General features: G+C 43.5%; 1 protein-coding gene across 4 annotated transcripts in view; it reads left to right on the top strand.

The window, feature by feature from the left end:
• Positions 1 to 205: 205 nt before the first annotated feature.
• Positions 206 to 17,146, top strand: part of LOC119178498 (uncharacterized) — a 257,077-nt gene continuing 240,136 nt past the window's right edge. For 3 of the 4 annotated variants that reach the window (XM_075870468.1, XM_075870460.1, XM_037429705.2), the window contains exons 1-3: positions 206 to 312; positions 4,773 to 4,952; positions 6,216 to 6,382. In XM_075870468.1, the coding sequence (XP_075726583.1) occupies positions 4,833 to 4,952; positions 6,216 to 6,382 (287 nt within the window). In that variant the 5' untranslated portion in view covers positions 206 to 312; positions 4,773 to 4,832. The remainder of the gene's footprint in view (positions 313 to 4,772; positions 4,953 to 6,215; positions 6,383 to 17,146) is intronic. The other variant, XM_037429706.2, reaches the window with a different exon arrangement.

The following is a 17,146-nucleotide window of genomic DNA, read 5'->3' as shown; positions in this document are numbered from 1 at the left end:
TTCGCCGTTGTTTTCTTGCGACCGTCGCGCCTAAGCTCCGATGGACTTCCTTCGGGCAAGCAGCCGAGCACCGCCGCGGAGTTGGAATATCATTACATATGCATTGCAAGATCAACCCTTTATTCTAGCCATCCTAGCAAAGTATATGCTACTTGTTTGCTTTTCCCAAGACACATACAATTTTCCGTATGCTGATAGGCTGCTAGAAGCACTCGTTTTCCTTTGAGACGCCTCGCACGACAAAACGTCGCAACGGTATGCAGACAGTCGCTCTGTGAGTGCATTCATGTGCTGCTTCGTCCACCGAGTCTTGTATGTATACATGAAGCTGTTTTGTTTTTCAATATTGCGTTTTTTTTATTTTCATAAAGCTTCGAGTTTTTGTTTACAAGATTTGTTTTTCACTTGTAGTTGTAGCTGCATGGCTTGACTTGATCTTTCTCGATATTATGTACATCAATCTATGGCTGTTCAACGAGAAGCACTACACTTTTTAAGAAGATTTTAAGTCAGTTTTACACCACACAGCTTCAGACCAGTGTTGCAAGCGTAAACGTACTTCAGGTATGTTTTTAAGCAGGCACACTCATATGTATTCCAACTTTCATTGCTGTTTATTTGACGACAATCGTCATTGAAGCTTAACAAAAAACCATTCATTCTCCGGTATTTTCCACCAAGATAAGGACTTCATTACGAGACAGCCCGTGCTCCTACTCAAGGACGATGGCTTGGCGTTCACCACCAGGAGTATTTTAATGCCTACCTAAGCCTGACCATTAGACTTTTTTTCATTCCACTCACTTGAATTAATAACTCGATGGCATGTAATCAAGGCTGAGTTCTCGAGTACTCGAAAGGAAAGAGTAGGACACGCTATAGTAAGGAAACTATTGCTGTTTTGTAAAATTGTTTGCATTTAAAGTAGGTATGATATTGTGACAAGCAGATGAAGCATTTATATTATTTCGTAGTATTTTAAATGACTTTTCGCTGAAAGAACTTCAGAAGCACAGACGCATTTGAAAAAAAATTCAGTGGTATGGGCATCCACCTGATGCGAAAAATGTGGAGGAAAGGTGACCATCGTGTATTTGTCTAGTAGGCGATGCGTTATTGAATAATGCTAAAGACATGCACAAACGCTTTTACACACAGTGATGTTAAACAGTCAAATATGTTTTACATAACCAGATGTTTCTAGTTACATACTGATGCTGACAGCAACATCAGTATCAGCATCACCAGAAGCGGTAAGCTGATACGTAGCGCAAAGATGGTAGGCCTGGCTTGTGCTGCATAGACAAACTTCAATAGATGCCGCTAGGTATACAATTCAGGTTAACCCGACATGACGCCTGCGTCACAGGAGCACATATCTCATCTTTGCGAAATTTCATAGCCAGCACTGCCACCACGATAGAACTTTCACCACAATAACGCCTGCATAAGCTATTTTTATCGCGAGAGCGTTTAAGAGCCTGTTTGGTAGTGATTTCCGTGTCGGTGTCGAAGTAGTCAATTGAGAGTGAAAAATCATCTTGTCCGTGACCGAAAAATGGAGAAAGGTGCCAATGAACAAATAAATATTAAAAATGATCGCGGCCGAGTGAGGATTAAACCGGAGGTGCTCGAACACGAAGCCACGAGGTTTGATGAAACTACTCTCGGGAAAGCATCATATGAACGTCATGTAGTGGAAGTATACAGTCTACTTAACGCAGTGTACATTGCGTGACAGAAGCATACCATCGCGTCATGCGTCAAAGATGTGACTTGAGCAACGTGTTCGTGTTCTAAAGACCCATTCATTACAGAGCAGACACACATGTTTAATCATCATCAGTTGCAAGGCCATCAACATAATGAAAAGGTGCGTAGGTTCACGTGTTGCCCTACGGACACGTAGTGAGTCCTTGACTGATTCAGAAAATTAAAAACCAAAGCGAAGCAAATGCTTGACAGGCTAACTAAGATAACGAAAGCTGTTCTTTTTCCACCAACCCGAAAACACGTAAACTGTAATTTAAACATACTCACCGATAAGAACGAATCTGCGTCCCTGCTGATGTTGAAAACGCTACGTGTAATTTTTGATCAGAACTTATTGTGGCACAAACACATGTAACTCGTTGCAACGTGTATGTCTAAAGCATGCGGGGCACTTTGTAGGCTTCGCGATGTTCTTCCATTAAAAATATGGCCATTTTCGCATAATAAGACATTTATCTTGCATGCTTGTTATTGTAATTTATTATGGGGAACAACGTGCCCATAAATTGCAAGACCTTATTGATGCGGTAAAAAAACTGCATTTCGGCCTTTTGCGTGTGTTTTTTACAACAGCCATACACGTTCATTATTTTCTCAGTTTAATGTTCTCCCATATTGTTACCAGCATTAGTTTAACCTCGCCGTAAAATATAAAGAAAGCGTAAAACGAGACAACGCTTTCTTCATCTTTGTAACTTAAGCAAGCCACATAACCTCGATTATTACATTCGAGAGCGTGGAACTTGGGCTGTTCCTTTTTCACGAACAAATCATGGAAAAGAGTGGCTACCGGACCGTATATTATTGCAGTTTAGGAATCTTGAGAGGGAAAACATCATTCTAAATAAAATTTCGTGTTGGATGCTTAGGAAGTATTTTCTTAGCCGTGCTGCTATATGTGAGTAATTTTATGCCATATACGCATTTGCTTTATCTTGCATGTTTCTTGGGTATGGTACATCTTTTATTAAAGTTGTGTGTGTGAAAGTCTTCTTGCATGCACTTATGTAGCGGAAATTTTGTATTGTTTCACCATGGTATATGTTTTCTACGCTTGTGTTCAGTAAAGTTGTGAACTGTTCGCTGAAAAACATGTCTTCATGTAAAAAAACGAAATTTTTGTTGTGCTGTAAATATGCAACACACATGTCAGTGTTTGTGTGTTCATTTTTTATAGAGAATTTATATACCAATGAATTGCAGTTTTTTGTGTGCGTGTGTTGTCTCCTGCCAGCGGATTTTTGTCAAGCCACTATGATAGCGGCTTTTTGCTTCTGTTCAAGCAACAGTTTCAAATTAATGCCAAGACGAATAGTCTGAATCTTAATCTTAATCAAAAGATAATTATGGCGCATATGGCACTTGGGTATTATGCTTGCAGTAGGTATTTTGTGACACTTAGAAGCAACCAATGTTAAGCGCACTAACATTGATCTTCTTGCGGTGCAGTTCAGGCTTGCACCGAGGTCAAAAGCAGGTTAGCAGTTCGCAGGAAGATGCGCACGATGTCTGATTAGGCTATCACCACAATATACTCTTGAAAGCAAAGGTAAAGCGTCCTCCAGTTTTTCCGAAGCAGTTTCGAGACCTGGCATGACTTTGTGGTAAAACACTTCAGTGACACAAAAAATGTTCTTTGAAAAACATGTCTTCATGTAAAAAAAACGAAATTCTTGTTGTGCTGTAAATATGCAACACACATGTGAATGTGTGTGTTTAAACAAGCAAGATAAAGCAAATGCGTATATAGCATAAAATTACTCACATATAGCAGCACGGCTGAGAAAATACTTCGTAAGCATCCGACAAGAAATTGTATTTAGAATAATGTTTTCCCCCTCAAGATTCCTAAACACTAATAATATACGGTCCGGTAGCCGCTCTTTTCCATGATTAGTTCGCGAAAAAGAAACAACCCAATGAATTACTGCTGAGACTCTCCTATTTCTTATTTGAATTCGTTGTGTCAACGCGGCCGATGTAAGTCTTCAGCAGTCTCGTGTTTAAATGTCTGGTCTTCCCGTTACTGGGTAAATATAAACGGTCAAGTATCTGTGGTGCACACTGTCTTACCGTGGCTCGTGGTGTATGCGTATGTGCCACACGTGTCTGGAGGATAGTGCTTGGCAACGTACGCCATGGGATCTTCACATTATTCTTGCAACGGTCAGCCAGACATATTGATTAAGCCCTCTTACCCTACCGAACAAATTTTGATCAACTTCAAGTTATATAGGTGATCATGAAAGCACCCAGACGTAGGTGGCTGTAGAGAGACACGTTTTGCATTTGAAAAAAAAGCGTATTCTCACGCACTGTGGGAATGATATGATGCGAAAAAGTAAGCGAGGATCAGTATTTGTTATATAATTTTGCATTGAGCCTAGTTTCACGGGGAAGATTGACGTTTTTATTTCAATTGAGCAGTTGCGAGCACAATTGGTACGCTAAATTTTGAAGTCTAAAAGGTCTAAAACAATTTTACAAGCATTACCACTTACGTGTAAGCGTTGTTAGCAGTTTCCTTTTGGAGAAGTTCACGATAAAGCGTAATGACGAGGATAACATTGGCTATGGTCCAAAAAGCTTGTTTTTTTGTGTGAGGCTGTATTTAAATTAGGTGTTAGGGGGGGGGGTGATGTTTCGCAGCATTGAAAGCGTTGTTAAGTTTAACCTAGTATTGTGACAGAAATGCTAGCTTTAGAAATTAGAGACATTAAGCTATGTTGCTGTTGTCATTATGTTCTGAGGTGTATAGTGGATGTCATGCAGCTTTGATAGAGTGTGCAGTATGTGTCAGAATATGATGTGGCTTGTGGTGAATCAACCTACTCAAACGCAAATGCTATTGAAGCTAAAATATTCGTCATAAATATCAGTTCTTCACCAAGGAATGAAAGCATTGTCGAATTTTTCACTTGATCTGCTTATTGTAAAAGTAACAACATTAGCCACTTGGTTACCACGCAAGAAGTTAATCCTTGGAATTTTTTTTTCAGGACCTTGTTTCAAAACCAAAAAAGCACCGCTATCAGCGAAACAAAAGTTGTGTTACCATCATGGTCACTAAGATTCTTTCCACATCTGTTTTCGTTGCCGCCAGCTACTTAGCCCACGCTTCTTTATCCAACTTTCCCGAGCTGAAAACATACTTGTCGGAGCATCAAGACAGCATGAAGGTAATTCTAGTGGGACTAACCTAATATGTGCAAATTGCGATTGCATCTACAACGCTTGTTCATTGGGAATAAGTATTGCTCACACAGTTTTGAAACAAACACTAGGTAAAGGCACATTTCAAATTTGATAATTGATAAACAAGATGTTGTTAAACATTTCGTATTGCAAGCCACTCAGTCATCTATGTAACTTTCATTGCATTACTCGTTGATATCATCTACAATATAATAATTTTAGTAACACTTCAAGTGCATCGGACGTAAAGTTGGTTTTCAAATGTAGATAAAGCCAGGTAGGTAACTTAGAAAATGAGCAGCTAAAACTGACCAGAGATCAGCGGCCACCTTTTTCTTCAAACTGCTACACGACCGCACACAGCTTCAATTGTGGTGCTCCTAAGAAAGGTACATAAGGTGACAGGTTTGACTGCCTAAAAAGGGACCATCATCTTCATGATGGTCCCCTTTCAGGAGGAGGGCTATTCTGGAAGCGAATGATCACACGGGAACGGGTTTTGTGAATATGAGGTACATAATACACGATGAATGTAATATACAAATATCTTTTCCTAAGAAAACAATGTGATGTCTCGCTTCCAGCCGCAGTTAGACCAAGATTTTACATAGCACTAATAGGCCAGCTATTAACTTGAATGTTTAAGCTAGTTGGCACTCAGTAACATAAAGGGCGTGAAAAAAAAGGATGTGCCAAGTGAGAGGGCCGAAATAAGCGCTCAAAACAGGAGCGAGAGAACACAGCCAGAAACTCTGTCTTCTCGCTTTGTCCGTTATTTGCTGTTTCGGGCTGTGCAACAATATAATAGGCGTCACCGAATGACCTACAAATTGCTTCAACATTTTTATATCAAGATATTGAAGTAAAAATAGCATATCAGGCGCTAAATGCGACAACCATTGCATCGTTTTTTAACCTCACAGCCGCCTCTTAATGTAAGAAAAGTAACAACACGTATAGGTGACCTGCCGTATCACAAGAAAAGCTACAGGATATCTGTAGTCATTTTTGTTATGAGGAACATGGCTACCATTACCTGCTTTCCATAAAATATATGAAGACAGCCCGCACCTACACACGTGCGCTCACGTGCGAGCGAAAGTATTTAAAATATGCACCGACATACAAACAATACATGCACTCTAACTAAAAATAAAAACCAGAATGATAATAAACATTGATGTGTGTCCGTTTATATTGATCAGCTCATGTTTCTTTACCGATTGATGATAGTGTTTCTTTTTCAGGCACACCGGCAATTCCAATTTTTTGCGCTCTATCAACGCTCATACCAGTTTGACCCTGGCTTTGATACTGATGGAGATTGCATTTACGGCCGTAATTTTGAGTGCTACCCCGAAGAATCATACTGCATGGGATTCGTTCTGCATCGGCGCCCGTCAGCGAACAAACAGTAAGCTTGCCTAAATATATAGTAAATCCCACAAGGAATATGTAACATGACACATCGAAAGCTACGTTAGATTTAAGACAGCCGTTAGAGAAACGGCTGAAGCGTTTCATAATTTTCACAATGGCAGTCCTACAGTGGCTCGACGCCAAAGGTATCCGTATTCCACATTTCCCATCACCCATGTACAGTTTAGATAAGGTCTACAGGGTCATGCTCACGCGCTTTTGTGTCCCTTGATGCAAGGAAGTCCCAAAAACGTACGAACGCTGGTTGACCCTCTAAGGCGTTGAGTGAAAAAATCTATTCTTCATATACTGCATACACCTTTGTCACCATTGATAGATAGATGTAAAACTGGGGTTTAACGTCACAAAACCACCATATGAATATGTGAGACGCCGTAGCGGAGGGCTCAGAAAATTTCGACCACCTGGCGTTCTTAAACGTGCAGCCAAATCTGAGCACATGGGCCTACAGCATTTTCGCCTCCACTGAACATTTCTCATCATTGGTCTTACTCCATAAGTGAGATAATTTCGCTGTGCGCTTAGTTCACATGCCTCTCAAGCGACTTCGCTAAACCCCTGCAACTCTTCAGCGCAAAAATATGTACGCACAAATCAGCGCATTATGTCGTCCCATAAAATGTCAACTTTGGATACATCATTCAATAAAAAATCTTTTGATCACTAGAGTAGTGGTTTCTGCTAACCTACAGAAAAATAGGAATTTATTCGCGCGTTGAGTAGTCGGCCACGGATATTGGTAGGAGTCACAATAGGTAAAAATGTATGTAATGAATATTTATCTAATAAATATTTGAAAATAGTGCAGCCTCGTAGAAATTTCGGTGGGGTTGGGACAGTAAATACAAAAAAGGCAGTGCAACAGGTAATGTACCGAACGTGAAGATCGGTAGCTTGTAACGAAATCAGTAAGAGGTAAAGATGTAACTTGACCGGGCGAAGCATACCATCGTCCAAGAGTGTGGACAAATAAACTGCATCGATACAGCCGAACTCATATCTGAAGTTTTATTAGCGCCCTAATACACGTGTAAGTGCTGTTATGCGCAACCACAGCGATTGACCAACAGCCATGGAGCAAATCCTTGAACCTTCCAACACGGTCACGTGCAAAACTCGATCATTACTGATTCTTCTGTAACTTGCGTGGCTGCTAGCGAAAACGCTGAAACATTCGATGATACATGTATAAATGCAGACGTGTGTCGCCGCTTCACATTTATTCAATAGCCGACGCTCTGCTCCCCTCTGTCAGTGTCAGTGTGTATATCACTGTATTCTGACTATTCGTTTACTGGCCAAAAGTTCAGCCAAATAAATACTTTTGTTTAAGAAAACCTGTCACTATCTTCGGCGGCGTCACGACATCACGACAATATTGCCGCCACAGGTTGGCCACGTTCAAGTAGCCCACCGCAATCATCGTGGCAAGAGCACCAGCAAGACCCGGCTGGCATGCACCACGCGTTTGTGCGCTTGGCCTACGAGAAAGAGGAAGATAGTTGAATCTGTGCCACTCGGCTACTCGGACTCGACAACCATAGTCATCAGGCTCGTGGGCACTAGTTCGCTCTAGTAAAGACGCTTGTATTTTAGCCTGTCTGCCTCAGCATCGCTACAATTCTAGTGGAGGTGCTGGGTAATGAATTGAAGTCCGCGTGCTCAAGACAGCGTAGCCCCGACGACCAGCCTGTCAACCCCGTGGAAGTGACTCCTGTACACCAGAGGGCAAGTCGCCGTCTTCGAGGTGACTCACCTGAGTTCAGTCCTCTCCACTTCACACCAAGGGGAAGTCAAACGATGGACGCTGCCACTATGACTAGCCTGGTAACACGAGCACAAGTGTTCATCAGCCAACCGCACCAGCCGCCAGTATTCCTCGGTGACTTGTACGAAGACTTGGAAGATTGGTTGGACCTGTTTGAGAAAGTGGCGAGCTTGAATGGGTGGGACGAAAGAGAGAAGCTTTGTCGCGTATATTTCGCTCTGGAAGACTTCACAAAGACATGGTTTGAGAACCATGAAACCTCGTTGTCTACCTGGGAGGTATTTCGACGACAAGCGGTGGCTACATTTGGGAACATAGACCGAAAAGAAAAAGTGGAAGCTGCTCTTCAATCTAGGAACCATTTCACAAACGAGAGTGCTGCCATGTACATTGAGGACATGGTCCGTCTGTTTAAGCGTGCGGATTACAACACGGCCGAAGATAAGAAGGTGAGCCATCTAATGCGCGGAGTGAAGCAATAGCTATTCGCCGTTTTCGTCCGCAACCCTCCAAGAAGAGTTGCTGAGTTTTATTCGGAAGCGACGGCCATCGACAAACACTGGAACAGCGGGCTCGGCAGTACAACCGGAATCTTAACTGCGCATCTGCACAGGTATTCTCTGGAGGCGTGCGAAACGACGTTGAAGCCCTGCGAGAGCTCATTAGATCAGTTATTAGGGAAGAATTGAGCAGACTGCTAACGCCCTAGACTCCAACTGCTTTATCTGTTACAGACGTTGTTCGTGACGAACTGAGGCAGGTCATACGAGAACCAGAGCGTGAGCTGCAGCTGGTTCGACCTATCCGAAGGTACTCTGAAGTTCTCAGACGACCCACAGTACACAGCAATGCAGCAGTTGCGATGGCGGCGACTCGTCTCCCACCTGCAGGACGCAGCGCACCTCGTCCACGGGAACCAACGGCTACCTATCTGCCCCCAGGAGCTTGTAGCACGCATTGCAATGTGGAGCCTAGGCCCAGGAAAAGTTACGTCTGTCGTGGTTGCGAGCGCAGGCCTCTGTGTTTCTATTGTGGCGAAGCGGGTCATTTGTACATATTCTGCCCTTACCGACAGGCTGGATGAAAAGGCTTCCCTTCGTATGCACCATGCCCCGAAACGACGAACGACCAGCGGAGATTGAGGAGTACTTGTCCACGCGGCAAAACTCGCCACCTCTACGCCAACATCGGTCACGGTCACTATCGCCTATGCGCTACCGGTAATCCAGCACACGTGCACCTTCAAGGCAGCCTGGTCATCGCTCTCCAAGTACACTCCAGTACACTCCCGGAAAACTGAAGCAAGTGGCCTGTGGAGGTGAGGCCGCTGATAACATCAGTTACGAAGATCCTTCAATATGGCTTGAGGGCGACGATGGTGTATTTCCGGTAAATGGACGCAGCAACGAAAGCGTTACTTCAGATTTGCGGTTGAGAATGGAAGGATGGGAGCTGAATGCCTTAGTCGACACCGGTGCTGATTATTCAGTGATAAGTCACAAGATGGTGAAGAAGCTAAAAAAAGTTGTGACACAATGGAGTGGATCGCAGATACGCAAGGCAGGTGGTCACATTATTACGCCCCTTAGCAGATGCACTCCAAGACTTGAAATATGGGGCTGTATTTACGTTGTCGATTTCATTGTGCTACCAGAATGTTCAAGGGACCTCACTAGAGGAATGGATTTTTCGCGAGCTAATGGCGCCGTAATTAACCTGCGTAGGTCCAGCGTGTCGTTTTCGACTGAACGAGCTATACCTGTAGAGGAATCTGAGGAACGACGCCTAACTGCTCTACGCGTTGTTCATGATGACGTAACTGTGCCACCACACTGCAGTATAATGGTGCTCGTAGAAAATGACGCATTTTACAACCGCGAAGGCATAGTGGATACACATGTAGGGCTGTTTTTGAAAAAAGGTGTCTGCGTAGCTCGGGGTCTTGTTCACTTGACGAATGGCCGTGTAGATGTCCTTCTTATGAATTTCTCCAATAAACTTCAACACGTCGCTCAAGGCACGGCTATTGCCTATTTACACGACTTTTGTATTGCGACCGAACTATGCAGCTTAACGACGTCAACCACTCGACCAGGGGCCTGCAACATCGACACATCCGTGACCATCTACCAGAGCCTTCCGGACAGTCAAAAGAAACAGATTTACGCCTTCGTAAAGGAATTCTCTGATTGCTTTTCAATTGCCTCGAAGGTCCAGCGCACGTCAATTGAGAAATACAGAATTATAACACAAGACGACACGAGGCCTATATGCCAGCATCCATATCGAGTGTCACAGAAAGAACGGGTAATCATTAAGAAGCGAGTGGAGAAAACGTTTTTGGATGATGTCATCCAGCCTTCAAATAGTCCATGGGCGTCCCCCGTAGTGCTCGTTAAGAAGAAAGACAGCACGCTTAGATTCTGTGTCGACTACCGAAAACTCAACAGTGTAACTAAACGAGATGTCTACCCCTTGCCACGTATTGACGATACACTATATCGGCTGCGATCCGCAAAGTTTTTCTCCTCCTTGGATCTGAAAAGCGGATACTGGCAAATAGAGGTCGACGAGCGGGACCGTGAAAAAACGGCATTCGTGACACCAGATGGCCTCTGCGAATTCAAAGCGCCTTCCATTCGGCTCTGTTCCCCACCAGCGACGTTCCGGCGAATGATGGACACTGTCCTCACGGGATTGATATGACAGTCATGCCTAGTGTATTTGGATGACATGGTGGTATTCTCTGCAACGTTCGACAAACATCTAGAGCGACTGCGTACAGTATTACAAGCCATCCGGTCAGCAAACTTGACAATCAAACCCGAAAAATGCCACTTCTGCTTCGAAGAGCTGCGATTCCTTGGACATGTCATTAGTTCTGAAGGTGTTCGTCCTGATCCCGAAAAGACAGCCGCTGTTCAAAGGTTCCCTACACCGAAAGACAAAAAGTCAGTGCGTCAATTTTTGGGTTTATGTGCCTACTATAGGTGATTTGTGGAAAACTTCTCAAAGATATTGGAACCTCTTACAAAACTAACGAAAGACGACGTGCCCTTCACATGGGAAAGCGAACAACAGAAAGCTTTTGATGAATTAAGAAAACGGCTACAGGGTTCACCAATACTTGCCCATTTTGATGAGACAGCCGACACTGAAGTCTATACAGATGCCAGCAATGTCGGCCTCGGCGCCATCGTGGTCCAGTGGCAAAATGGTCAAGAGAAGGTGTTAGCCTATGCCAGCCGCAAACTCTCAAAAGCTGAGGCAAACTACTCTGCAACTGAAAAAGAGTGCCTCGCAGTCATCTGCCAATAAATAAGTTTCGACCCTACCTTTATGGTAGACCGTTCAGAGCTGTCAGTTACCACCATGCTCTATGCTGGCTGGCAAATCTCAAGAATCCGTCAGGTCGACTAGCCAGATGGAGCCTTAGGCTGCAGGAGTATGACATTACTGTCGTATACTAATCTAGACGGAAACACAGTGATGCCGACTGCCTGTCACGCTCTCCCGTCGATCCAAGTGTACCTGAAGAGGAAGACTTCCCGTTTCTAGGCATTGTCGACGCATCCGAAATCGCTCAACAACGAGATGACCCGGATTTGCTGGCGCTTATACAACACTTGCAGGGTCTCGACGTTCAAGTCCCTCTCATAATCTCCAGAGGGCTCTCCACGTTCTGCCTTCGAGGAAGTGTCCTTTACAGGAGGGACTTCGAACCTAAAGGCGAAACGTTTTTACTAGTCATGCCCACAGCCATGCGACAGAAAATTCGGCATGCATGCCACGACGAGCCAACATCTGGACACATGGGTCTGAGACGAATATTCGCCAGGATTCGCCTGAAGTACTATTGGCCTAAGTTGCTCGCATCAGTCCAGCGCTACGTGAAAACTTGTCGTCAATGTCAACGGCACACAACTCCAGCCGTAAAACCAGCCGGCCTTCTCCAGCCAATAGACTCCCCGGATGCCCCATTCCAACAAGTCGGCAGGGACTTCCTAGGACCTTTCCCAGCATTATGTGCAGGCAAGAAATGAATTATCGTAGCTACAGACTATCTGAACTGGTATAGCGCATTACGGGGAAGAAGAAACGGCCGAGCAGACCGACACAAGAGGACAGAGCGCTAGTCCTCTTGTGTCGGTCTGCTCGGCCGTTTCTTCTTCCCCGTAATGCGCTATACCAGTTCAAGTACGACGAACCAACTCGCCCAATCTTCAACACTCGCAGACTATCTTTTCCGTTATGCTGAGACTGACTCTCTGTACAGTACGACAGCTGCCGAAGTCACCAAGTTCTTTGTGAACAACATAGTGCTCAGACATGGTGCGCCCATGGTCGTTATTACTGATCGGGGCACCGCATATACTGCAGACCTCATGCAATGTCTGATGCGCATGACAAATACCGATCACAGAAGAACGACGGCGTATCACCCTCCGTCAAATTGCTTAACCGAACGCCTCAACAGAACTCTGACCGACATGCTATCAATGTATGTCGATGTTGAACATAAACAATGGGATGAAATATTACCCTACGTAACATTCGCATATAATACAGCCGTTCAAGAAACAATACACGTTACCCCTTTCAAACTAGTATTCGGCCGAAGAGTGACCACCCCACTGGATGCCATGTTACCACTGCAGGGCGAAAACAGCTATCCACCTGACTTAGATGACTTCTTGCAAAGAGCCGAAGAAGCACGACAAATGGCAAGATACCGAATACGGCGTCAACAGTGCGTCGACTCTAGTCGGTACAAGAAGCGACGCAGTGACGCACTTTATCATCCCGGTGACAAAGTGTGGATACGGATCCCCGTGAACCACCGTGGACTCTCTGATAAGCTTCTTCGTCGATACTTCGGCCCTTATGAAGTACTCAACCGTACCAGCGACGTCACTTATGAAGTCAGATCCGCGGGACCCGTGAGCTCAAGACGCCGCAATCCCACGAAAGTGGCACACGTAGTCCGCATGAAGCCCTATCATGACAGATCGTCGGAAAACGAGTGAGAGTGCGCATGTATCATTTCACTCTCTCAAGCATCAGGAAGATGCGTCTGAGGAGGAGGATAATGCCGCGACAGGTTGGCCGCATTCAAGTAGCCCGCCGCAATTATCGTGGCAAGAGCACCAGCAAGACCCGGCTGGCATGCGCCACGCTTTCGTGCGCTTGGCCTACGAGGAAGAGGAATATAGTTGATTCCGTGCCACTCGGCTACTCGGACTTGACGACCATAGTCATTAGACTCGTGGGCACAAGTTCGCCCTAATAAAGACGCTTGTTTTTTAGCCTGTCTGCCTCGGCATCGCTACAATATGCAGCAGTTCAGTGATTCAAAGAAGACATGTTCATTCAATGATGATGTCTGAAGGATATTGGTTTAGGGCGGGTGATGTAATTTTCACTCGAAGAAATTGCTGACCTTGTATGAGATCGTCAAAAAACGTCATAGGTTTCACTTGACGACGCGAACAGAAACTCGTGAACTGAATGCTACGAAGATGGGAAAAAAGCAAGAAATATCTGTCGTATCACCACAATATAAGAAGCATATGGTTTTCTTTAGGAAATTCTCACTTTTAGAGACAGATATTTTTTGAGGGTACTATAATATAGAGTAGCAAACGAATGTACGATGAACCTTCCTTATTGCAGTGACCATGTCGAAGTCATTATGATGACAACTTGACTCTCAAACTGCGCAGACAATTACGCATGTTCACAGCGTTAACAGAACAAGTGGCCTTGAAGCAATTTGTTTTGAGCATTTTCAAAACGCTCATTGTTGTACACAGTATATAATTCTGTGCTTTTATGTTCACACACATTTCGAAATAGCATCATGTATTCTTTGAAATTGTAAAAATATGCTACGATCAGTGTTTATTTGGACGTACAGACAAAGTTTCTGTACGTCCGAATTAGACTTCTTATCTTCCATATGGAGAAGCTCAACATTAGACAGTGGATGAAAATACCATAGAAAAATTGCAGCTAATAAGGGTCATCTTAAGCTCTGAGCTGTTATCAATAAAAAAACAATCACCACCATAAACCGTATCATAAAAAAACAGCGGTCAGACTGCTATTGATGATGCAATGTCACATAGGTTAAATTACAGCAGCAGCATTATGTGAAACTTATGTAAAACTATTGCTTTAGTCATGGCATATTTTTGCTAAACATTCTCCATTTTTCTACTGCTCTAGAGCCCCCGCCCATTGCACAGTTGTTATGGCCTGAAATATGGAAGTGTACTACGTAGCCAAGAGCAACAGTGTTGTTGATTTTAGTGATGACGATAATGAAGAGTTTTTGTTGTCATTTTAGATCACTAAATAAGCTATACGCAGTTAACATTGATAACAACCTAAGCAATAGTCAGGATACTACACGCAGAATATCAATACACATGACTCCTTGATTCACAACAGGCGTGTATTGATTATGCTACTGCTGAAAACAATAGAAAAATATCACACACGTCAAGAAGCACCGAAATCTTTGCCGTGCCTAATACAGTTTTTGTAGTGACAACTCGTACCAATATTAGGCAACTGCTGCGATACATATTTGGGCTTCCAAAGTATGCTGCGGCAACCTCGCGGCCCACCTCAATTCATCACAACGTTCACCAAGCAGTCACCCGTGTACTCATGACTTCATTTAAAATAACATGCGTTGCCTTACAGTACATATACTGTAACCGAGATCATCAGTACGTCATCATCATTCGTCGTTTTTTTCCTCTCAAATTGTTGTAAGTGTTTTCTCAACTGTCTCCAGGGCGCTTGGGTCTTTGCGAGACTTACTATCCCGTGAAGGGGTGCTGCTTCGCTTTGATGCTTTTTCATTTCATTTCAGTTCACTTAGGCACTCAGGCTTTATTTATGCATTGTCTCTATAACCATGTTTTCTTGATCAGTACCTACGCAGCCGTCCTTTACCTTTACCACCATTTCTGGTGGAGACCGAAATGTTGTAGGCCCGTGTGCTCAGATTTGGGTGCATGTTAAAGAACCCCAGCTGGTCGAAATTTCTGAAGCCCTCCACTACGGGGTCTCTCGTAATCATATGGTGGTTTTGGCTCGTTAAACCCCACATATTAAGCTATCAATCAATCAATCATTCTTTACCATTTGAGTGCTGTCTGGTGGCACAGCCCATTCCGTGCCCATCGACTCGATGTAAACTGTCCGCTGGAATGTGTGGCCTACTGACAACAAGAAGCACTTTCGAATGCTGTGTTTGGATGCTGAGAACAACTTGCAATGCTGTGTATAGGCTGCCACTTCTTGCCCATAAGATGCATCTGCTAAGTTTTTGTGACACATTGTTTTACTACGCCACGAATGTAATAGTCAGTACTTCAACACTAATTTAAAAGTAAATAAACTGTGAATTTCTGGAAATTTCTCTGAAAGTTCAACATGGCAACAGCTATGTTTTCACTCTGTCAAGCTTCATTATGTCAACCACCTACCCTTCAAAAGTTTCTCACAACACCTCATAACTGTGCAACAAATTTCGTATAGCAGAGAATACCCGGTGTGAAATAAACCTTAGGTAATAATTTGCAATTATATTAATCTTAGTGAAAATACTAAGCCTTTTATATAGTTATCTGAATGAAATAACGGAAGAAGTGGTGCTATAATAAAGAGAATATAATAAAAACATGGAAAACACAAAAAAACACAATCTTTGGCTCTTTCTCGCCCTTCAAAAGTCACTTGCCTTCGCGCAATTGAAACTACGGAATAATAAATTATACAGGAATAGAGTGCGAGGAGTTTGCTACATCTTTTTTAATGTTACCTGGAAGATTGCTACCAGTTTGTACAAATCAATATTACAATATGTACCATAATAAATTTACCAAGGGCACTCTAAGGGTCTATATTTTGTCCAGTATTACTCTAAGCCTAATCAACAATTTTTTCAATATACTTAGTTCTCCTGAACTTATTCTGTATCCTGACGATACGAAGGTTTTCATTTCATCAGAAAAATCAATATCACTTGACGTAAGTGTATATAAAAGCCTCAGCCTAAGCACTAACTAAGCACAGGTGATTGGAGGCAGCGCCCACGGTCCTCCTAGCAAGACTAGAAGCCTTCGCCCGCCATTAAGGTCACCACGCGACAGTTATCCTTCAGGAAACGCGCCACAGTTGCTGCTGAGTAAAAGTAAACAAGGTGGTGGCTCGTCTTTGTTTTATGTCCTGCTTACAAAATTTTCGGCTAGAACTAAGCTATCATAGAGTAAAAATAAGATGTAAAATATACACCCCCTCCCCCCAAGTGCAGGCCAATGATGAAAGAGCAAAGCAAGCCAAGGCTATGTGCGGGAATAAGAAAACTTTGTGCAGGGCAGCCACAAGAAGCACCTCCAAACAGCGATGCGAGTATAACGGAGCCCCACAGAGTGTAGCAGATTGTGTGTGGTGGCATCCCTCGAGTTTAGTGCCTACAAACACACATGTCGTCATATATTGATTTTTATTCCAAGATCTAAATATTTGGGAGGACTCATTCTAGGTTAAAGCTTCTCACTCAAGTGACGATGGCATTCGCCAACGCTCGGCTGTAGCTAGCTTGTGCCATGCGTCCATGGTAAGTCGTTGACAATACTTTACGGATAGCAGGTATCCTTAGAAATTAGTCATACATTTTTTGCTCTATCATCAAGCCCTTAATAGTTTTTACAAATACACAGCGAAAGTTTGATCATGCAAGTTTCATTCACAGCCACGTCATTTTCATAAGTAGCTATGAGTGGAAATATCAGTGCTTTGACCAATGTAATTTTGGAAACGCTTACAATTTAACAGAAGTAGAAATGTACCTGCAAGACTGATAAGTGATGCTGGGGAAAAACAAAATATCACGCACTGCTTACATAAAATCTGCCGCAATACACTGGTGGAATGGTTACTGCCAGGCAGTCC

Source organism: Rhipicephalus microplus, chromosome 1 (genome assembly GCF_043290135.1).
Source record: "Rhipicephalus microplus isolate Deutch F79 chromosome 1, USDA_Rmic, whole genome shotgun sequence".
Taxonomy (NCBI): Eukaryota; Metazoa; Arthropoda; class Arachnida; order Ixodida; family Ixodidae; genus Rhipicephalus; species Rhipicephalus microplus.
Note: the sequence above shows the minus strand (reverse complement) of the source record. Positions and strands in the feature narration are given on the sequence as shown.